Genomic DNA, 22,128 nt, shown 5'->3' with positions numbered 1-22,128 from the left:
CGCATTTGTTAATGTAAATACTTTGCCTATTCCAATTATTTACCCGCTGAGTGGAGGTATACGAATTGTGTTGGCCTTGGCATCATATTCAGCATGGATTTTGTGGGCCGAAAGGCCTGTTCCTGTGCTGTACCCAGTGGTGGACTGGCCAGGGTGTCAGCTTGCCCGATGGCAAGTGGGCCCCTGATGAAGTGGGCCCCCTATATCAAGTGGGCCCCTGATGAAGTGGGCCCCCTATATCAAGTGGGCCCCTGATGAAGTGGGCCCCCTATATCAAGTGGGCCCCCTTTGTCCCCTGGAAACCAATATTATTGGACGCAGTCCGCCACTGGCTGTACCATTCTATGTGCTATGCAAGTGGACAGACACACTGGCTCTTTGTCTTTGTACCACCCATTACCTGTCTGTTCAGCCTCCAGCATTCCCTGCAACATTTTGAAAGATCCCGACTGTTTGGGTTCTGAAGGGGGTTCCTCACCATCACGGAGCATCTTATAAACATCCGATTCAGTGTCTACCTCATTCCATAATTTGGGTGATAATTTTGGAGATTCAATGCTATATTAAAAAGTAACGCAAATTAAACATTGATACAAAAATATAATATGTTCTTTGCTAATTGACTGCAATTAAGCAACAAATCACCATTCTGAAAATACTGGCCATTAATTTACTGAAAAATGCAAGTCTGCTCATATGATTTTATTACGGCACACATCCACCTATTTATATGCAATAGACAATAGACAATAGGTGCAGGAGTAGGCCATTCGGCCCCTCGAGCCAGCACCGCCATTTACTGTGATCATGGCTGATCATCCACATTCAGTACCCCGTTCCAAGGATGTACAATTGGTACATTACAAGTGGAGAAAGCCTCAGATTATAGACTATGCAGCAAGAACAATATATTAGACACAGAATGCTGGAGTAACTCAGTGGATCAGGCAGCATCTCTGCAGAAAGGGTCGAGAACCTTCTTCAAACTCGACCCAAAACATCAACTATTTCTTTCTTCCAGAGATACTGTCTGACCCGCTAAGTTTAATTTAGTATATTTTGGTGGCGGCGCGACTCACCCGTTGCAGCGGCCCCTACAGCCTGTCTGTCTTTTTTTTTATTTTTTGTCTAGTTAAATGTAGTGTTTGGTGTTTTTTAATACTGGTTTTAAATGTGTATATGTGGGGGGGGGGGGGGAAACTGTTTAAAATCTCTTCCCTGTCTGGGAGACCCGACCTTTTCCCTGTCGGGTCTCCGTTGTCGTTGGGGCCTAGCGCCGTGGAGCGGCCTCCAACCTGAACGACCCGGGGGCTCGGGAGACTGCGGAGCTGCGGACTCTCCATCGTGGGGCTGGCCGGCCTCAGAGCGTGGGGAGCGGTGGTGACTCGCTGCTGCGACTCGACTCCTGGGGCTCGGAGGCTCCAGCAACGCAGCCGCAGGTCCGGTGGACTGGGACATCGGGAGCTCGCGGGTCCGGGGGGAGAGAGAGACCGCTTCCCGGAGCTCCCGCAACGCGACTTCTCCAGCCCGTGTCGCGAGGTTGGAACGACCTGGAGCGGGGCCGTACATCGCCCGGCACGGCTTCATGGCCGTGGGACATTCCAGCGCCCGCCGGGGGCTCCAACTTCGAGACTTCTAGACCGGGAGTGGGGCCGTAAATCGCCCGGCACGGCCTAAAATGGCCATGGGACTTATCATCGCCCGCCTGGGTCTTCAACATCGGGAGAGACATGGTGAACGGGGAGAGAAAAGACTTTGCCTTCCATCACAGTGGGTCCACTGTGATGGATGTTTGTGTGAACTAAATTGTGTGTATGTCTAGGAATTGTCTTTGTTTGTATGGCTGTGGAAACAGAATTTCGTTTGAGCCTCACTGAGGCTCAAATGACAATAAATTGTATTGTATTGTATTGTATTGTATTGTTGTATTGTATTAAACGCAGAAACCAAGAACTGCAGATGCTGGTTTGTACCAAAGATAGACACAAAGTGCTGGCGTAACTCAGCGGGTCAGGCAGCATCTCTAGAGGAAAAGGAATAGGTGAAGTTCTGAAGAAGGGTCCCGATCCAAAATGTCACCCATCCTTTTTCTCCAGAGATCCTGCCTGACCCACCCGCTGAGTTACTCTTGCACTTTGTGTCTGACAATAGATTGCAAACCAGCATCTGCAGTTCCTTGTTATATTACTATATTGACAATGTTGTACATCTGAAAATCATTAATAGCTGAGTCTCACGTTGCGAGTTGACACAAGAGGTACCCCGAGTGAAAGACTCGTGGTTGTGTACGAGATTGCAAGTGTATGATCAAGAGTTTAACCGAGTTCCCACGGGTATGACAAGTTTGCCGTTTACTTGTCATTTCTGCGATGATCCAAGTTCGTCTCCCGAGTTACTCTTGAGCCAATCCTGATTGAAGGTTTGTTTTAATAAGCAACAGTGTTATGTTTTAATAAGCAACAGTGTTAAAGAAGACCTCTCCATCCTGTGGCTTTGTTTTAAAGATAGAATTCAGCGCGGCCGCATCTATTGATGTGACCTACAAAGGGAAAATGCGCACCGTCCAGTGCCAGAGCAGTTATACTTATGATTTGTTTGAAACACACAGGTTTGATATGTTTTAATTGAATTTACTGCCATGCCTACACACTGCGGGGAGACGGGAGATTAAATCTTTGAATGTGGACGGATGTGCACATCAGATTGTTGGGAGACGGAGCTCAGGGTTCACCTCCTGAGCTGCTTTGGTGCCCAGGCGTGAGTTGAGGTGGAGAGAGGTTGGGGAGGGGGGGGGGGGATTATGTTTAAGCCAGCGAGGAGACATGTCTTCAGATAATGATTTTACAATGTGAGGTGACAATATAAGCCATGGGAGATAGACACAAAATGCTGGAGTAACTCAGTGGGGCAGACAGCATCTCTGGAGAGAAGGAATTGGTGACGTTTCGGGTCGAGACCCTTCTTCAGACTGGTTTTGTGCTGTGCTGTTGCCGTATCTCTGGAGAGAAGTAATGGGTCTCGACTCGAAACGTCCCCCATTCCTTCTCTCAAGAGATGCTGCCTGTCCCGCTGAGTTACTCCTGCATTCTGTGTCCATCTTCACTGGCGAGGAACCGTGCCTACCCTTTGCAAGTTTTCGCTCTCGAACACAGATAGCAGCGGATTATATGGGGAAGAAACTCGCGTTCATGCCACAAGACGTGTTTGACCACCTGCCCCCGCTACTCAAGGAGCTTGTGCTGAGTGGTAACCAGCTGTGGAGCTTCAACTGGGGTTGGAGCTGCTGGACCTCGGTAGCAACCTGTTGACCACGGTGCCTCGCATGCTGTCCAACTGCACCCAGACTCTGCGGCTTCAACCTCGCCCGCAACCAGATCTCCAAGCTGACCAAGGACTTCCTGCGGGACGAGACCTCCCTGCAGTACCTGGATCTCAGTTACAACAATCTGAAGACCATCCAGGCCTCCAGTCTCCCGGACAGAGCCATCAAACACCTTCGGGAGCTGCGGCTAAGCGGCAACCACTTTCTCTGCACCTACATCCCTCCCCTGGTCACCGATGTCACCTGCATCTCCCCCATAGCCTACGGCGTCATCATGGTGGACCTGCACTCCTGCGAGTTGGACTACATGGGCATTGGCCTCTACACTTCCTCCGCCTCGATCACCCTCTTGCTCCTCTATTTGATACTTAAAACAGGCCTTCATTCACGGTGGCGCAGCGGTAGAGTTGCTGCCTGACAGCGAATGCAGCGTCGGAGACTCGGGTTCGATCCCGACTACGGGTGCTATCTGTACTGAGTTTGTAAGTTCGCCCGTGACCTGCGTAGGTGACCTCCGAGATCCCCCCACATTCCAAAGACGTACAGGTTTATAGGTTAATTTGCTTGGTGAATGTAAAAATGTCCATAGTGGGTGTAGGATGGTGTTAGTGTGCGGGGATCGCTGGTCGGCGCGGACTCTATCTTCTGCTCTGTATCTCTAAACACTGGACCTTCTTGGTCAGTTTATTATTTTACACATATACATTACACAGATCACGGAGCGTGAAATAAAGCTGGCAAGCCGAGGTCATGCAAGAAACGGAGCAAAATGGGAGACGGTTTTATTCAGCAACTCCGTTCTGGCAGAACATCCATCCAGTGTTAAGAAACCTAACTTTCAGGGGATATAAATCTTGAGTTCAACTTCTACCTGGGCTCTCCCCCGCGCCGGTGCAATGGGCGGGGAGCTGGAGAGGGGAGGGAAGGGGTCACACACATGGCCGGGAAGCAGAGGGGTGTAGGTGGGGGCGGTGACAGATAGGGCCAACAATGGGTGGAGAAAGACAGAAACACCAACGTGCAAAGGAGACCTACAACAGTGCATGATCTCTCTCGCGTTATGGCAGGAGATTGTCGCTGGGAAACTGAAGGGAGCGACAATCTGCTGCTGCCTGCCCACTGAGTTAAAGAGTTCCCACGGTAGACTCACGATACACTAAGGTAAACGCACGGGCCACTACGTTCTTACAACAAATTAAAATGTTTCAATTCTTAACCACAAGAGTAAATTTGACTGGGGGGGGAAAACTTTAAACACGTTTGATTTTTTCAAGAGTTGACAAGTTTCACGGGTACCTGCCGTTAGTGCCACGAGTCTCTAAGTTGTGTCCACGGGTTCCGTACGTTAATCGTATGTTATTACCACGAGTTTTAACTCGGGGTACCTCTTGTGTCAACTCGCAACGTGACACTCAGCTTTAAGACATCAACATGTCCATGGTCATTCATGAACTTTCAAAAATCACTCCGATAACACAAGTGACGATAGTAAACGCAAACATAACCCTAGATTTTGAAGCATCCTGTAGTGAAATTTTTTGTACATGGTCCACCACCGACTTTCTGGCACCCTTGATTCCAGAGTCTAGCCGTATTATCAGTTTTGCCGGACCAATAGAGGTCACGGCCTTGGGGGTGGGCGAGTTATCGGCCCGCAAAGTTGGCCGTGGATGTCGGGTATAGGAACAGCCGGGCCAGAGTTCCAGACCCCTGGCCGCAGGGGGCAGGTTTGACCTGCCGATCATTGCAGAAGTCCCCATGAGATAATAGACGCAGGAGTAGGTCATTCGGCCCTTCGAGCCAGCGCCGCCATTCAATGTGATCATGGCTGATCATCCCCAATCAGTACCCTGTTCCTGCCTTCTCTCCATATCCCTTAACTCCGCTATCCCTAAGAGCTCTATCTAACTCTCTCTTGAAAGCATCCAGAGAACCAGCCTCCACTGCCTTCTGAGGCAGAGAATTCCACACACTCACAAATTTCTGTGTGAAAAAGTTTTACCTCATCTCTGTTCTAAATGGCTTACCACTTATTCTTAAACTATGGCCCCTGGTTCTGGACTCCCCCAACATTGGGAAGATGTTTCCTGCCTCTAGCGTGTCCAAACCCTTGATAATCTTATATGTTTCAATAAGATACCCTCTCATCCTTCTAAATTCCAGAGTATACAGGCCCAGCCGCTCCATTCTCTCAACATATGACAGTCCCCGCCATCCCGGGAATTAAACTCGTGAACCTACGCTGTACTTCCTCAATAGCATGAATATCCTTCCTCAAGTTTGGAGACCAAAACTGCACACAATACTCCAGGTGTGGTCTCACTAGACCCCTGTACAACTGCAGGAGGTCGAGATCGGCCACCTCACCCGGCCTAGGCAGGGGAGGGGGGGGGGGGGGGGGAGACACACCTCTAGGAGGGGATTTCGAGCACTCTCTCGTAATTTTGTCCAGATAAAAGGGAGTGCCAGACCACCAGGTGCCGGAAAAACTGTTGGTGGAACTATAGTAGGTTCATGAACAAAATAATCATGGGCTTGCCTCGCAACAGCTGACCTTTGTCTTTTTAGGCTCACTAAACACCTTTCCAGGCCTTGATGCTTCCACTGGAATAAACTGTGCGTTAGAATGATCTGAAATAAATGTTTTAGGTAGAGAAAAATGCTGGAGAATCTCAGCCGGTGAGGCAGCATCTATGGAGCGAAGGAATAGGTGACGTTTCGGGTCAGCCCAAAACGTCACCTATTCCTTCGCTCCATAGATGCTGCCTCGCCCGCTGAGATTCTCCGGCATTTTTGTCTACCTTTGATTTTTCCAGCATCTGCCGTTCTTTCTTAAACATTTCGTCTGAAATAAATGCCTTGGTATTTTTTACTTTTCCCACGTTGTAGGAAGGGGGGGGGTGATTATTTTAATCCCACCGTAAAAACAAACAAGCATTTGCTGGCCATTAATTATCAGGTCAAAAAGACAATGGAAACATTGTCCTCTCTTCTCAGGAATCCGAGGGCCCTACAAAGAAAGACTCACTCTAACAAGACAGACATCATTAACCCAAGACGAGTTGACTCGGGATGGATTGCAAGCTGCACTAAATGTTGATGTGTTACAATAAAAGTCACTTCTGATTATGTGAAGCAGGACCCTTGGCAGCTCTGCATTTTACACCAAGGCAACATGGCACAAGAGAATCATTTCAATGTGCACGCACTTCTTTGTCTCTCAGTTACATCTGGTTTCCTCTCCTGCTGCTTTGTAGCTCCATTGGGCGTCAGCCCTTCTCCCAAATCTAAAATGTTTAGGTAGCCTCTAACAAACTGCACCCCCTTCTCACTCCCTCGCCCATCATGCCAAAGGTATAGAAGTATGAAAGAGTGAAACATCCAGATTCAGGGACAGTTTCTTCTCAGCTGTTATCAGGCAACTGAAGCATCCTACCACAACTAGAGAGCAGTCCTGAACTACTATCTACCTCATTTGAGACCCTCGGACTACCTTTGACTGGACTTTACCAGCTTTATCGTGCACTAAACGTTATTCCCTTTATCATGTATTTGTACACTGTGGATGTCTCGATTGTAATCATGTATTGTCTTTATATTGTCAGTACTGTATATTTTTTCTTTGCTTCGCTTCTTGTACAAGGCAGTGAATCATTACGATATACTTACTGTGGAGAGGCAACGTGAAGGCCACTTAACTGCTCCGGTAAGGAGTGGTCAATGTTGTCATTGGTGTAGAGTGCGGCAGGTGTGTTATACTGTGCGTTAGCAAGCTGTCTGCCCTCATTCACGTTTGTGCTCATTGTGAATGGCGCCGGCTTCCTGCTAGTTGGACTCCCAGTTGCTCTGCATTCCTGTTGAGTGAATGAAAAAATAAATAAAAGGCTTTGCATGGAATGTGTGTATACAGGAACACAGTACAGGAATAAGTCAACCTTTCCCCAAACACTAACAGAATAAAATGCAATTTTTTTTTGATGATTTTGACATGTGTTGGCTACAATTCCTCGCCCCAGCGGAGATGACTATATGTTAAAACATTGCTTTCCTCTTAATACCTTCAAGAAGAACTTAAAAAAATAACAGCACTGCATTAACACAAGTGAAAGCAATAAAATCCTCCTAAAAGAATCAGGTAATTCGGCCCATCAAGACGACTCTGCCACTCAATCACAGTAGATCTGTCTCTCCCTCCTAACTCCATTCTCCTGCTTTCTCCCCATAACCTCCGACGCATTGGACTCGTAAAAGAGAGTGGGCAGTTCGATCCCGACTACAGGGGTTGTCTTGACAGAGTTTGTACATTATCCCCATTACAGTGTGGATTATCTCAGAGATCTTCGGTTTCCTCCCAAAGTCCAACGATATACAGGTATGTAGGTTAAATTGGCTTGGTATAAGTATAAATTGTCCCTAGTGCGTGTGTAGGATAATGTTAATGTGCAGGTATTGCTGGTCAGTGCAGACTCGGTGGGCCGCAGGGCCTGTTTCTGTGCAGCTCCTCTAAATCAACAATTAAAAGTAGAACGAAACAGAGTGCATGCAATATTAGGACTGATTTTAATTTGTTCTTATTTTAGAGATACAGCGCGGAAACAGGTCCTTCGGCCCACTGAATCTCCCCCGACCAGCGATCCCCGTACACGAGCACCTTCCTACACGCTAGTGGCAATTTACAATTTACAGGAGCCAAATAACCTACAAACTGCACATCTTTTAAGTGTGGGAGGAAGCTGGAGTACCCAGAGAAAGCCCACACAGTGAATAAATAGACAATAATAGTACAAAGATAATGACCAAAGACTATATAGTTTGGAGCCTACTTGGGGGCTGTTTCGTTCAATAGCCTGATGGTTGTTGGGAAGAAGCTGATCCTGAACCTGGTCGCTACAGTTTTCAGGCTCCTGTACCTTCTTCCCCATGGCAGGGGTGAAATGAGAGCGCGGCCAGGGTGGTGTGGGTCTCTGATGATGCTGGCTGCCTTCATGAGGCATTTTACAGAACACTTGTGTTAACATATGGTCGTAAATCAGCGGCTTGTTTGGGAAGTATAAACACATTTGTTTAAATTACTTAACTCGCTTCCAAGTTAATACATTAAACACAAAACAGATGAGATCAGAATTTTAGAAAATGTCAGTGTAATTACTCAGTGATCCCTCAGTAATGTGGAGAAACGGGGCACTGTTTCCAACTGTAGCCAATGCTTTTGTTATTATCCAGTCATAGACCAAATCATATCAGCAGGGAGCGAGTCTGAGAGTAGTCTATTAACACACATAAAAATTAATCAGTTTAACCAAGAAAAGTGGGGCAGGTGGAGAATTCCTTAATGTTTGCATCTGTAAATGAAATACCTAGTTTGGAGAGACAGCATGGAAACAGGCCCTTCGGCCCATGCCAACCATCAACCACCTAGGTCATATGTTATCCCACTTTCTCATCCACTCCCTACACACACGGAACAATTATACAGGGGCAATTGAACTCCAAACCCGCATGTCTTTGGGATGTGCGAGGAAACAGGAGCACCTGGAGAAAACCCTCGAGGTCACTGATAGAACGTACAAACTCCACGCAGACAGCACCCGAGGTCAGGATTGAACCCGGCTCTCGGGCGTGGTAAGGCAGCAACTCCAACAACTGTATATAAAATTATTAAAATTTTATATTTGGACAATAGGTGCAGGAGTAGGCCATTTGGCCCTTCGAGCTAGCACCGCCATTCAATGTGATCATGGCTGATCATCCCCAATCGGTACCCCGTTCCTGCCTTCTCCCCATATCCCCCGACTCCGCTATTTCTAAGAGCCCTATCTAGCTCTCTCTTGAAAGCATCCAGAGAACCTGCCTCCACCACCCTCTGAGGCAGAGAATTCCACAGACTCACCACTCTCTGTGAGAAAAAGTGTTTCCTCATCTCCATTCTAAATGGCTTACTCCTTATTCTTAAACTGTGGCCCCTGGTCCTGGACTCCCCCAACATCGGGAACATGTTTCCTACCTTTAGTGTGTCCAAGCCCTTAACAATTTATATCCAGGTATATAAAACAATGAATGAATTAGTTTATTGGTCAAGTATTCATATACAAGGAATTTGCCTTGGTGCTCCACCCACAAGTGACAACTACATACAGTGACAGTTAGGAATGACACACAAATCATTAAACATTAATAATTAACATTATTGATTAAACATGTGAATTAAATAAAATACCAGAGCAAATGGAGGCTACAGATTTTTGGTTATCGAGGAGAGATACTACTCGTGGAAAAAAGCTGTTTTTATGTCTGGCTGTGGCAGCTTTGACAATCCGGAGTCGCCTTCCAGAAGGAAGTGATTCAAAGAGTTTGTGACCAGAGCGAGAGGGGTCAGAGATGATCTTGCCCGCTCGCTTCCTGGCTTTTGCAGTGTACAGTTCATCAATGGAGGGAAGGTTGCAGCCAATAGCCTTCTCAGCTGATCAGACGATTCGCTGCAGCCTCCAGCTGTCGTGCTTGGTGGCTGAGCCAAACCAGACCATGATGGAGAATGTGAGAACAGACTCTACGATGGCCGTGTAGAATTGGATCATCATTGCCTGTGGCAGATTGTACTTCCTCAGCTGCCGCAGGAAGTACATCCTCTGTTGTGCCTTTTTGACAGCGTAGACAGTCAGAACCTTTCTTCCCCCCCCCTTAGATTGGAAATATCAAACATTTGGAGCACAGGATGATGAGGGATAGAGGTACACAAGATCATGAGGGGAATAGATTGGGTAAATGCACAGTCTTTTACCCAGATTAGGGAAATCAATAACCGAGGACATAGGTTTAAGGTGTGGAGCGAGAAGCCAGTTGAGGCAGGTACTGTAACAACATTTAAAATACATTTGGACAGATATATGGATAGGAAAGCTTGAGAGAGAGAGATATGGGCAAACATTTGCAGGTACGACTAGTGTAGATGGGGCATCTTGGTCGGCAGGGGCAATTGGGCCAAAGGGCCTGTTTCTGTGCTGTATGACTAGATGGCACAGCTATAAAGTGAGAGGGACAAAGTTTTAAAGGAGATTGCAGAGGGTAGTGGGCACCTGGCATGCACCGCCACAGGTGGCAGATGCAATAATAGTGTTTCAGAGACCTTTAAGTTGGCATATAGATATGCAGGAAATAGCCCCCCCCCCCCCCAAACTGACATGTTGAACTTTTCTCAGCATTCGGTTGCAGGTACCATCGAGAGACTTGGACAATGCTCGAGTGAGAGTCCATGCCTCACACACGTACAATAACATGGTCACTAAGAGTTGTATACAAATTAATCTTTACCAGTGCTTTTTCTTTGTAACGAAACATGTGGCACCCCTAACGTGACACATATGTTTACTAATCGTGCAAAGCTAATGGATAACTTAAATGAAAGAATTAGAACATTTATTTGCAGGGATGTAGAGTTTCATCATTATATTACAAGTTGGTGTTCCCAGCATTCGTTACATGGAGGGGAAAAAATTGTCGATAAATGTAGCTTAATTTTTCATTGATATGGGTATTTAATTAATATTTAATAGACAGGGGTGGCACAGCAGTAGAGTTGCTGCCTTACAGCACCAGAGACCCATGTTTGACCCCGACAACGGGTGCTGTCTGTATGTAGTTTGCACGTTCTCTCTGTGACCGCGCGGGCTTTCCCCGGGTGCTCCGGTTTCCTTCCTCCAAAGGCGTACAGGTTGGTATAAATTGTCAATTGTCCCTGGTATGTAGGGCGGTGCGAGTGTATGGTGGGTTCATTGTTTGACGTGGCCTCGGAGGGCTGATGGCCCCAGTTTCCATGCTGTATCTCTAGAGTCTAAAGGTCAAAGTCTACGCATACCACCACCTTTGGCTAGAAAAATCAAAAAGCGTATTGGACTTTGCAAAATTCTTCTGAGTTTTAACATTCTCACCACATAAGCAATTAAGACCAGTTAACTTGATGTAGAACAGAGACCAATACTGGGCCAAACCACAACATGCTGGAGGAACTCAGCGGATCTCTCCAAAGGAAATGATTAGGTAACGTTTTGGATCCCGACACAAAATATAGCCTAACCATTTCCGCCACAGATGCTACCTTGGACTTCATTCCTTGGAGCGCAGGATGATGTGGGGTGATCTGATAGAGGTGTACAAAATCATGAGAGGAATAGATTGGGTAAATGCGCAGTGTCTTTTGCCCAGAGTAGGGGAAATCGAGGACCAGAAGACATAGGTTTAAGGTGAGGTGGGGTGGAGGGGGGGTTAGTTGCAGTTGGTATCATCACAATATTTAAGAAACATTACACAGGTACATGGTTAGGGCAGGTTTAGAGAGGTATGGGCAGAATGCAGGCAAGTGGGATTAGTGTAGATGGGACATGTTGGTCAGAGAGGACAAGTTGGGCCAAAGGACTTGTTTTCATGCAGTATGATTCTATGACTCCGATTCGGGTTCCAGCATCTGCAGCTCCTTGGATCTCGATACTGGGCAAACTCTGGCCAACAAGGAGCTTTCGGGGAGGTTAGAATGATTGTAGGTTTACATATTTTTCTAATAAGTTAAAAAATAACAGTACAGGGTTGTATAAAGAATAAGAAATACACTTTGATCTCATTCCAGTTACTTTCCCACAGCAGTGATGTGATGAATAGGTATTGATGTACTTCAAGCTTCAGTCTAAACTGAATAAACCAGTAAATGAGAACAATTCTGTGTGATTTTATCTATTTCAGAAACTAACAGTTTGTAGCAGATACCTAAAGTAAAATCCCGCAAGTACGGGCAGCACAGCGGTAGAGTTGCTGCCTTACAGTGCCAGGGACCCAGGTTAGATCCAGATTACGGGTGCTGTCTGTACGAATGTTGGACGTTCTCCCAGCGACCGTGTGGGGTTTTCTCCGGATGCTCCAGTTTTCTCCCACACTCCAAAGACATGCAGGTTTGTAGGTTAATTGGCTTCTGTAAAATTGCAAAATTGTTCCTTGTGTATAAGATAGTGCAAGCGTGTGGGGATCGCTGGACTCGGTAAGGCGAAGGGCCTATTTCCGCGCTGTATCTGTGCCTCTAAACTAAACAAAGTAATCCAATCATAACTCAATAAACCAAGAGTTAATAAAAACATTCCTGCAAGAAACTACAGGGAAGCCAACACAGGGAATGCTTCAAACCTTCCTTCAAATTACATAATCTTTGGCAGAATTTGCCGATAACATCCGTCAATTCAGTCATGTTAAAAATAATTCCACTTCAAAAAAGTGTGGCATCGATTCAATGTATTCATATTTTTCCATGAGTGATGCATTAATGTCAAACTGCAGATATTAAGTCGCATTTGATTAATAAAAATATTTTTTTTAAAGCTTAGTTTAGTTTGGTGATGTAGTGTGGAAACAGGTTCTTCGGCCCACCCAGACAACGCCCTACCAGTGATACCCATATATTAGCCCTATCCTACACACGAGGGACAATTTACAGAAGCCATTAACCAACACGTCTTTGGAGTGTGGAAGGAAAGCAGAACTCCTGAGGAAAACCCATAGAGTCACGGGGAGAACGTACAAACTCTGTACAGACAGCACCCGCAGTCAGGATCGAACCAGAGTCCCTATTGATGGAAGGCTGCACAGCCCTAATGTTAAAGTCATTTCGTTTTTAAATAAATTTAAAGTGAATTTATTACCCAACTAAATTTAAACTTTTTGTATCACTTTTTAAAGCCTTGCGCCTTTGTACTTTGGGTCAATTGAGTCACGGAGTCTCTGATAGAATTTTATGAGCCCAGGGCTTTAGCGGGTCCTGGTCCAGCCTCTACACCTGGAACCCATCACGAGTCAAGTGTTTTATTATCATACAAGGTCATATAGAATAACAGTAGAATTAGGCCATTCGGCCCATCAAGTCTACTCCGCCAATCAATCATGGCTAATCTACCTCTCCCTCCTAACCCCATTCTCCTGTCTTCTCCCCATAACCTTTGACACCTGTACCAATCAAGAATCTATCCATCTCTGCCTTGAAAATGTCCAAGTCCCCCCTCATTCTTTTAAACTCCAGCGAGTACAGGCCCAGTGCCGACAAATGCTCATCATATGTTAACCTACTCATTCCTGGGATCATTCTTGTAAACCTCCTCTAGACCCTCTCCAGATCCAGCACATCCTTCCTCCGATATGGTGTCCAAAATTGCTCACAATATTCCCTCCATTATTTACCAGCACCTCCCATCCCTCTAGTTCATCAGCCCATTGATGCCAGCAATCATTTTAATGCTTGTTGTTGTTGTCCCTTGACCTTAGAGACACAGGCCCTTCCGCCTACTGAGTCCGCACCGACCAGCGATCACCACGCACACTAGCACTATCCTACACACCAGGGACAATTTATAGTTTTTACCGAAGCCAATTAACCTTCAAACCCACACGTCTTTGGAATGTGGGGGGGAAACTGAAGCACCTGGAGAAAACTCACGTGGTCACAGGGAGAGCATGCAAACTCCTTACAGACAGCACCCATGGTCAGGATCGAACCCAGGTCTCTGGTGCTGCAAGGCAGCAACTTTACCGCTGTGTCACGGTGTCCTTGCACAGTTTGGTCTCTAAACATTTCTAGACTTCATTTTCACAAAGAAGGGAACCAGATATCCCTGGTGCTGCTATTGGTTTGCAAATTCATCACCTCCAGCTTCCCTGAACATCATTCGGCTGTTAATGTGTGTGGTTTTACACATATCCACGTGGGCTGGCATGCACTCATTTGGCACTTCATCTGGTGTGGAACTATAAACAGTCAATACTCAGTCATTTAGTTCAAGATAGACACAAAAAGCTGGAGTAACTCAGCAGGACAGGCAGCATCTCTGGAGAGAAGGAATGGGTGACGTTTCGGGTCGAGACCCTTCTTCAGGCAGGCAATTTAGTTCAGTACAGTTTTGAAACAGTATTGAAACTGTGCCAAGCGCTGCTGGCAAAGTTCAATTTTAAAACAAATTCCCCAAAACTTTTTTTTTGTGAGAAAGCAAGGAAACAGGCCCTTCGGCCCATTGAGTCCGTGCCGGCAAGCGATCCCTGCACATTAACTGTTCTACACACACTAGGGACAATTTACAATTTTACCAAACCAATTAACCTACAAACCTGAAGGTACACAAAATTGCTGGGGAAACTCAGCGGGTGCAGCAGCATCTATGGAGCGAAGGAAATAGGCGACGTTTCGGGCCGAAACCCTTCTTCAGACTGATGGGGGGTGGGAAAGAAAGAAGGAAAAGGGGAGGAGGAGGAGCCCGAGGGCTGGCGGATGGGAGGGTGGGAGGAGACAGCTAGAGGGTTAAGGAAGGGGAGGAGACAGCAAGGGCTAGCCAAATTGGGAGAATTCAATGTTAATGCCATAAGGACGCAAGGTCCCCAGACGGAATATGAGGTGCTGTTCCTCCAATTTCCGCTGTTGCTCACTCTGGCAATGGAGGAGACCCAGGACAGAGAGGTCGGATTGGGAATGGGAGGGGGAGTTGAAGTGCTGAGCCACCGGGAGGTCAGGTAGGTTATTGCGGACTGAGCGGAGGTGTTCGGCGAAACGATCGCCCAACCTACGCTTGGTCTCACTGATGTAAATCAGCTGACATCTAGAGCAGCGGATGCAGTAGATGAGGTTGGAGGAGATACAGGTGAACCTTTGTCGCACCTGGAACGACTGCTTGGGACCTTGAATGGAGTCGAGGGGGGAGGTGAAGGGACAGGTGTTGCATTTCTTGCGGTTGCAAAGGAAAGTGCCCGGGGAGGGGGTGGTGCGGGAGGGAAGGGAAGAATTGACGAGGGAGTTGCAGAGGGAGCGGTCTTTGCGGAAGGCAGACATGGGGGGAGATGGGAAGATGTGGCGAGTGGTGGGGTCACGTTGGAGGTGGCGGAAATGGCGGAGGATTATGTGTTGTAGTGTATGACCCAGATTGGGTCATCAAACCAGCCGACAAGGGAAAACCCAGATTGGGTCATCAAACCAGCCGACAAGGGAGGTACCGTGGTAGTCTGGCACGCCGATCTCTACAAAGCTGAGGCCACGCGCCAACTCTCGGACACCTCCTCCTACTTACCCTTGGACCATGACCCCACTGACGAGCACCAGGCCACCATTTCTAGCACCATCACCGACTTCATCAATTCTCACGCCCTACCTGACCAAGCCTCCAACCTCATCGTTCCCCAGCCCCGCACGGCCCGTTTTTACCTTCTCCCCAAAATCCACAAACCCGGCTCTCCCGGCAGACCCATTGTCTCTGCGTGTTCGTGCCCCACCGAACTCATCTCCACATACCTTGACTCCATCCTATCCCCCTTGGTCAAATCCCTCCCCACCTATGTTCTAGACACCTCAGACACTCTCCGCCGCCTCCACGCATTCCACTCTCTGGGCCCTCACCCCCTCATCTTCACCATGGATGTCCGGTCACTCTACACCTCCATCCCCCACCAGGATGGCCTCGAAGCCCTCCGGTTCTTCCTCGACCAGAGGAGCAACCTATACCCAGCCACTGACACTCTCCTCTGCTTAGCGGAGTTGGTCCTCACCCTCAACAACTTTACATTTGACTCCTCCCATTTCCTCCAAACACAAGGCGTAGCTATGGGCACACGCATGGGCCCCAGCTACGCCTGCCTCTTTGTCGGGTACGTTGAACAATCCTTGTTCGAGACGTACCAGGGCCCCATCCCCGACCTCTACCTCCGTTACATTGACGACTGCTTTGGTGCCACCTCCTGCACCCACACACAACTGACTGACTTCATCCACTTCACCACCAACTTCCATCCGGCACTCCAATACACCTGGACCATTTCCGACACTTCCCTACCACTCCTTGACCTCACCATCTCCATCGCAGGGGACAGACTCCTGACCGACATACACTACAAACCCACTGACTCACATGGCTATCTGGACTACACGTCTTCCCACCCTGCCCCCTGTAAAGACTCCATCCCCTACTCCCAATTCCTCCGCCTACGCCGCATCTGTTCCCAGGATGAGACATTTCATACCAGGGCATCGGAAATGTCCTCGTTCTTCAGGGAAGGGGGATTCCCCTCCGCCACCATAGATGAGGCTCACACCAGGGTCTCATCCATACCCCGCAACACTGCTCTCTCTCCCCATCCCCGCACACGCAACAAGGGCAGAGTCCCTCTGGTCCTCACCTTTCACCCCACCAGCCGGCAAATACAACACATAATCCTCCGCCATTTCCGCCACCTCCAACGTGACCCCACCACTCGCCACATCTTCCCATCTCCCCCCATGTCTGCCTTCGCAAAGACCGCTCCCTCCGCAACTCCCTCGTCAATTCTTCCCTTCCCTCCCGCACCACCCCCTCCCCGGGCACATTCCGTTGCAACCGCAAGAAATGCAACACCAGTCCCTTCACCTCCCCCCTCGACTCCATTCAAGGTCCCAAGCAGTCGTTCCAGGTGCGACAAAGGTTCACCTGTATCTCCTCCAACCTCATCTACTGCATCCGCTGCTCTAGATGTCAGCTGATTTACATCGGTGAGACCAAGCGTAGGTTGGGCGATCGTTTCGCCGAACACCTCCGCTCAGTCCGCAATAACCTACCTGACCTCCCAGTGGCTCAGCACTTCAACTCCCCCTCCCATTCCCAATCCGACCTCTCTGTCCTGGGTCTCCTCCATTGCCAGAGTGAGCAACAGCGGAAATTGGAGGAACAGCACCTCATATTCCGTCTGGGGACCTTGCGTCCTTATGGCATTAACATTGAATTCTCCCAATTTGGCTAGCCCTTGCTGTCTCCTCCCCTTCCTTAACCCTCTAGCTGTCTCCTCCCACCCTCCCATCCGCCCACCCTCGGGCTCCTCCTCCTCCTCCCCTTTTCCTTCTTTCTTTCCCACCCCCCATCAGTCTGAAGAAGGGTTTCGGCCCGAAACGTCGCCTATTTCCTTCGCTCCATAGATGCTGCTGCACCCGCTGAGTTTCCCCAGCAATTTTGTGTACCTTCGATATTCCAGCATCTGCAGTTCCCTTTTGAACACTAACCTACAAACCTGTACGTCTTGAGTGTGGGAGGAAACCGGAGATCCCAGAGATCTCAGAGACTCCATGCCTGTCACGGGGAGAACGTACAAACTCCGTACAGACAGCAACCGTAGTCAGGATCGAACCCGACTCTCTGGTGTTGTAAGGCAGCAACTCTACCGCTGCGCCACCGTTTCGCCTACAAAAACAATATTGCAGCAGTGTTGCCCTTTGGGGTGGGCGGGGAGGGGGGACAGAAACACTAAATCATCCATAGGTTTCATCAATTTCACCACGCCAGGCTCCTTGTTGAACTGATGTTAATTAAGTTGTAAAACATGACCTTTCCATCCAATTTCAACATAATGTACTAGGTGAACGGCCCGTTAATAAAGCAGGCTGTAAACTGTGACCTTTCAATCCCATTTCTGCACATAATTGCATAATGCATGCCATGCATATTGATTTCTCGTCCGTACCCGAGACTGGAGGTCCCCATTGGTACTCTGAAACGATATTATGTTTAAAGTTAGAAAAAATTAGGAGTGACATTGTTGAACCCTTGGTTAAATTTGATAGGACTTGGGGAAGATTTATTCAACATTTTCATACAACATAAATTGTCCCCTCTCTAACTGTTATAATAATTTTTTTTACTGGTTTACGGCGGAACGCACTTGACGACAAACAGGGATTTTAATTGTTGAATCTCATTGCAGCCCAGATTCTGGTTTGCTTTTTTTTTCCTCTCTAGATTAGGAGGGTTTTGTTTTTTCGTTGTTTCTCTTTTTTTCTCTCTTTTCTTTTTTTTACTTTGTGTTTTTATACATACAAGTTCTCTTTTAAACACTTAACTATATTTACATAGAGACCGGGAGATCTATATTCAATGTGTATTTTGACACTGGACTCATATTTAGGTTATACCTGCCATTAGTGTAACCCTGATCCCCATGTATCAATATCACTGCACAATCAGCAACAGATGACCAAGGAAGAGTGGTGACCATAATGGTCTCCTAACCTGAGGAAAGACATTCTTGCCATAGAGGGAGTACAGAGAAGGTTCACCAGACTGATTCCTGGGATGGCAGGACTTTCATATGAAGAAAAACTGGATAGATTCGGTTTGTACTCGCTAGAATTTAGAAGATTGAGGGGGGATCTTATAAAAACTTACAAAATTCTTAAGGGGTTGGACAGGCTAGATACAGGAAGATTGTTCCCGATGTTGGGGAAGTCCAGAACAAGGGGTCACAGTTTAAGGATAAGGGGGAAGTCTTTTAGGACCGAGATGAGGAAAACATTTTTCACACAGAGAGTGGTGAATCTCTGGAATTCTCTGCCACAGAAGGTAGTTGAGGCCAGTTCATTGGCTATATTTAAGAGGGAGTTAGATGTGGCCCTTGTGGCTAAAGGGATCAGGTGGTATGGAGAGAAGGCAGGTACAGGATACTGAGTTGGATCATCAGCCATGATCATATTGAATGGCGGTGCAGGCTCAAAGGGCCAAATGGCCTACTCCTGCACCTATTTTCTATGTTTCTATGTTTCTATGTTTCTATAATGGCCCATTGTCAGCTGGGGTAGAGGTGATAATGAAGGGATACAAGGATGCAAATGGTGGAACTAGTAGGAAGGCTATGGTGGGGGAAGGAAGTGATGAATGTAGGGGCTACTGGAAATAGGAGAAACCAACATTCATACGACTGGTTGTAAGCTGCCCAAGCACAACGAGGTGCTGTTCACCCAATTGATATGGTGGGCACACCAACAGTGGAGGAGGTGGGATAGAGGGTTGACAGGATAAAGTCAACAATGCATGACAAACTAAGTAACCAGTCACTCCACCTGATTCTGCTGCTTTTGCACTGACAATTTAATAACTGGCACTGAGTAATAACTCTGGCACTGGCTCAGGCCACTTAAATCAGCTGCCCTTGACATTTTATGACTGTTTTTTACTTGTATTTTAATGCTGCTGTTTTTACCTGTACTTTTTAAAAAACTATTTGTACTATTTTATCAGGAACTGGATTTTTTAAAATCGTTTTTATTTTATGCGTTTCTATGTGCGATGCTCCGGTATTCCCTGGGAAATGTCTTCTCATTTTGCACTGTACAACTGTTGCTTTGCAAGATGACAATAAAGGTTGATAATGATGATCCAAATCAAATAAATTCTTCCTACAACCATAGGGCGGCATGGTGGCACAATGGTAGAGTTGCTGCCTTATAGCGCCAGAGACCCGGGTCCGATCCCAACTATGGGTGCTGCCTGAACGGAGTTCGTACGTTCTCCCTGTGACCTGCGTGGGCTTTCTCCGAGATCTTCGGTTTCCTCCTTCACTCCAAAGACGTACAGGTTTGAAGGTTAATTGGCTCAGTATCAATGCAAATTGTGAGCGTGCGTGTGTGGATAGATTTAGTGTGCGGTCGGTGCGGAGTCGGTGGGACGAAGGGCTTGTTTCTGCGCTGTATTTCTAAACTAAACCCCTCCTTTGATGAAGAAAGAACAGCAGATTCTGGAAAAATCGAAGGTAGACAAAAATTCGAGGGTCTTGACCCAAAACGTCACCTATTCCTTCGCTCCATAGATGCTGCCACACCCGCAGTTTCTCCAGCATTTTTGCCTACCCTCCTTTGTTGAGCTCATTTTTAGCTGTACCTTTCGACACTGAAATGATGCAATTAGACTAGGCTTAGAAATATCAGCCTCACGTTTTAGTGTAACATTAGTGCTAGTTAGTTCTTGCTGCTGGTTCCAGTCTGGCAAAGGGACATGGAAACATAGAAAATAGGTGCAGGAGTAGGCCATTCGGCCCTTCGAGCCTGCACCGCCATTCAATATGTTCATGGCTGATCATCCAACTCAGTATCCTGTACCTGCCTTCTCTCCATACCCCCTGATCCCTTTAGCCACAAGGGCCACATCTAACTCCCTCTTAAATATAGCCAATGAACTGGCCTCAACTACCTTCTGTGGCAGTGGAGTATGAATTCTCCCAATTTTGCTAGACCTTGCTGTCTCCTCCCCTTCCTTAACCCTCGAGCTGTCTCCTCCCATCCCCCGCCCTCGGGCTCCTCCTCCTCCCTTTTTCCTTCCTTCTCCCCCCCACCCCCCATCAGTCTGAAGAAGGGTTTCGGCCCGAAACGTCACCTATTTCCTTCGCTCCATAGATGCTGCTGCACCCGCTGAGTTTCTCCAGCATTTTTGTGTACCTTCTACCTTCTGTGGCAGAGAGTTCCAGAGATTCACCACTCTCTGTGTGAAAAATGGTTTTCTCATCTCGGTCCCATAGGATTTCCCCTTTATCCTTAAACTGTGACCCCTTGTCCTGGACTTCCCCAACATCAGGAACAATCTTCCTGCATCTAGCCTGTCCAACCCCTTAAGAATTTTGTAAGTTTCTATAAGATCCCCCCTCAATCTTCTAAATTCTAGCGAGTACAAGCCAAATCTATCCAGTCTTTCTTCATATGAAAGTCCTGGCATCCCAGGACACTTGGGAGAACAAAATAACTTTGTCAACCGTTCTTGTGTTTGAGATTGTTTTGTATCCAAGGAAGTATTTATACAAAGAGCTTCCACATGATCTCCATGGAATTCACTGGCCATCTTCACTGTTGAAACAGCAGCTGAGAATAGTTTAATTTAAGCATTTCCTGGACGTCACTTGTCATCATTGATTTGGAGCTGAAACATTTGGAGTTGCAGATTTGACACGGGCAGGTTATTCTGTTGCGGGCAGCAGGACATTTAAAAAGGTGCAAAATTAAATTAAATTATATTTGAAATGAGAACAAAATATTTCATCAAAAGCTGATTGGAGGATAAGCTAATCTTACCAAAGCCAATTAACCTACAAACCTGTACATCTTTGGAATCCACAAGATTCATAAGAAATAGAAGCAGATTAGGCCATTCGGTCCATCAAGTCTACTCCGCCATTCAATCACGGCTGATCTACATTTCCCTCCTAATCCCATTCTCCTGCCTTCTCCCCTTAACCCCTCAATGAGGGAATAACCAAAGCACCCGGAGAAAACCCCACGTGGTCACAGTGAGAACATGCAAACTCTACACAGACAGCCACCTTGAACCCAGATCTCAGGCGCTGTAAGGCAGCAACTCTACCACTACGCCACCTTTGTTAATCAACCAATTTTTAAAAAGCATCCAGAGGTAACGGACTGCAAAACTTTAAAATTTATCTATTTCCCTACTGGGATAAATAAAGTTATATGGTATCGTATAAGAAAAAAATCACCTAAAAAATGGACGATCAGCCATTGAAAGGCAATGCTGGCTCGAAGGGCCGAATGGCCTTCTCCTGCACCTATTGTCTAAAATCATTGAAGATGTTCTCATCTTGGTTTAAATCAGATTGTGAGCATTTCCCTTTTGCCTTTCCACTTCCTTTCGTCCTTTACAAATCTTCTAAAGGAATTCTAAAGGCAGTTTAGTCACCTTCAGTTGAGAAAATTTAGATTTTAGAGATGCAGCATTTAAACAGGCCCTTTGGCCCACCAAGTCTGCCCCAACCAATGATCACACGTAAACTAGTTCTATACTACACAATTTACAGAAGGCAATTAACCTACAAACCTGTACGTCTTTGGAGTGTGGAAGGAAACCAGAGCACCCGGAGAAAACCCACGCGGTCACATGGAGAACATACAAACTTCGTACAGACCGCACCCATAGTCAGGATCGAACCCAGGTCTCTGGCATCGTGAGGCAGCAACCTTACCACTGCGCCACCCTTTTACATTTTATTATTGCAAACAG

General features: G+C 47.1%; 1 protein-coding gene across 2 annotated transcripts in view; it reads right to left on the bottom strand.

The window, feature by feature from the left end:
- The window catches only part of LOC116978246 (PDZ and LIM domain protein 4-like), a 69,087-nt gene that overhangs the window by 3,389 nt on the left and 43,570 nt on the right, over window positions 1-22,128 (bottom strand). For both annotated transcript variants that reach the window (XM_033029244.1, XM_033029245.1), the window contains exons 4-5: window positions 6,992-7,176; window positions 401-558 (exon numbers count right to left, since the gene is read on the bottom strand). In XM_033029244.1, the coding sequence (XP_032885135.1) occupies window positions 401-558; window positions 6,992-7,176 (343 nt within the window). The remainder of the gene's footprint in view (window positions 1-400; window positions 559-6,991; window positions 7,177-22,128) is intronic.

Source organism: Amblyraja radiata, chromosome 11, assembly GCF_010909765.2.
Source record: "Amblyraja radiata isolate CabotCenter1 chromosome 11, sAmbRad1.1.pri, whole genome shotgun sequence".
Lineage (NCBI taxonomy): Eukaryota > Metazoa > Chordata > Chondrichthyes > Rajiformes > Rajidae > Amblyraja > Amblyraja radiata.
The sequence above is the reverse complement of the archived record's forward strand: the minus strand, read 5'-3'. Positions and strand labels throughout refer to the sequence as shown.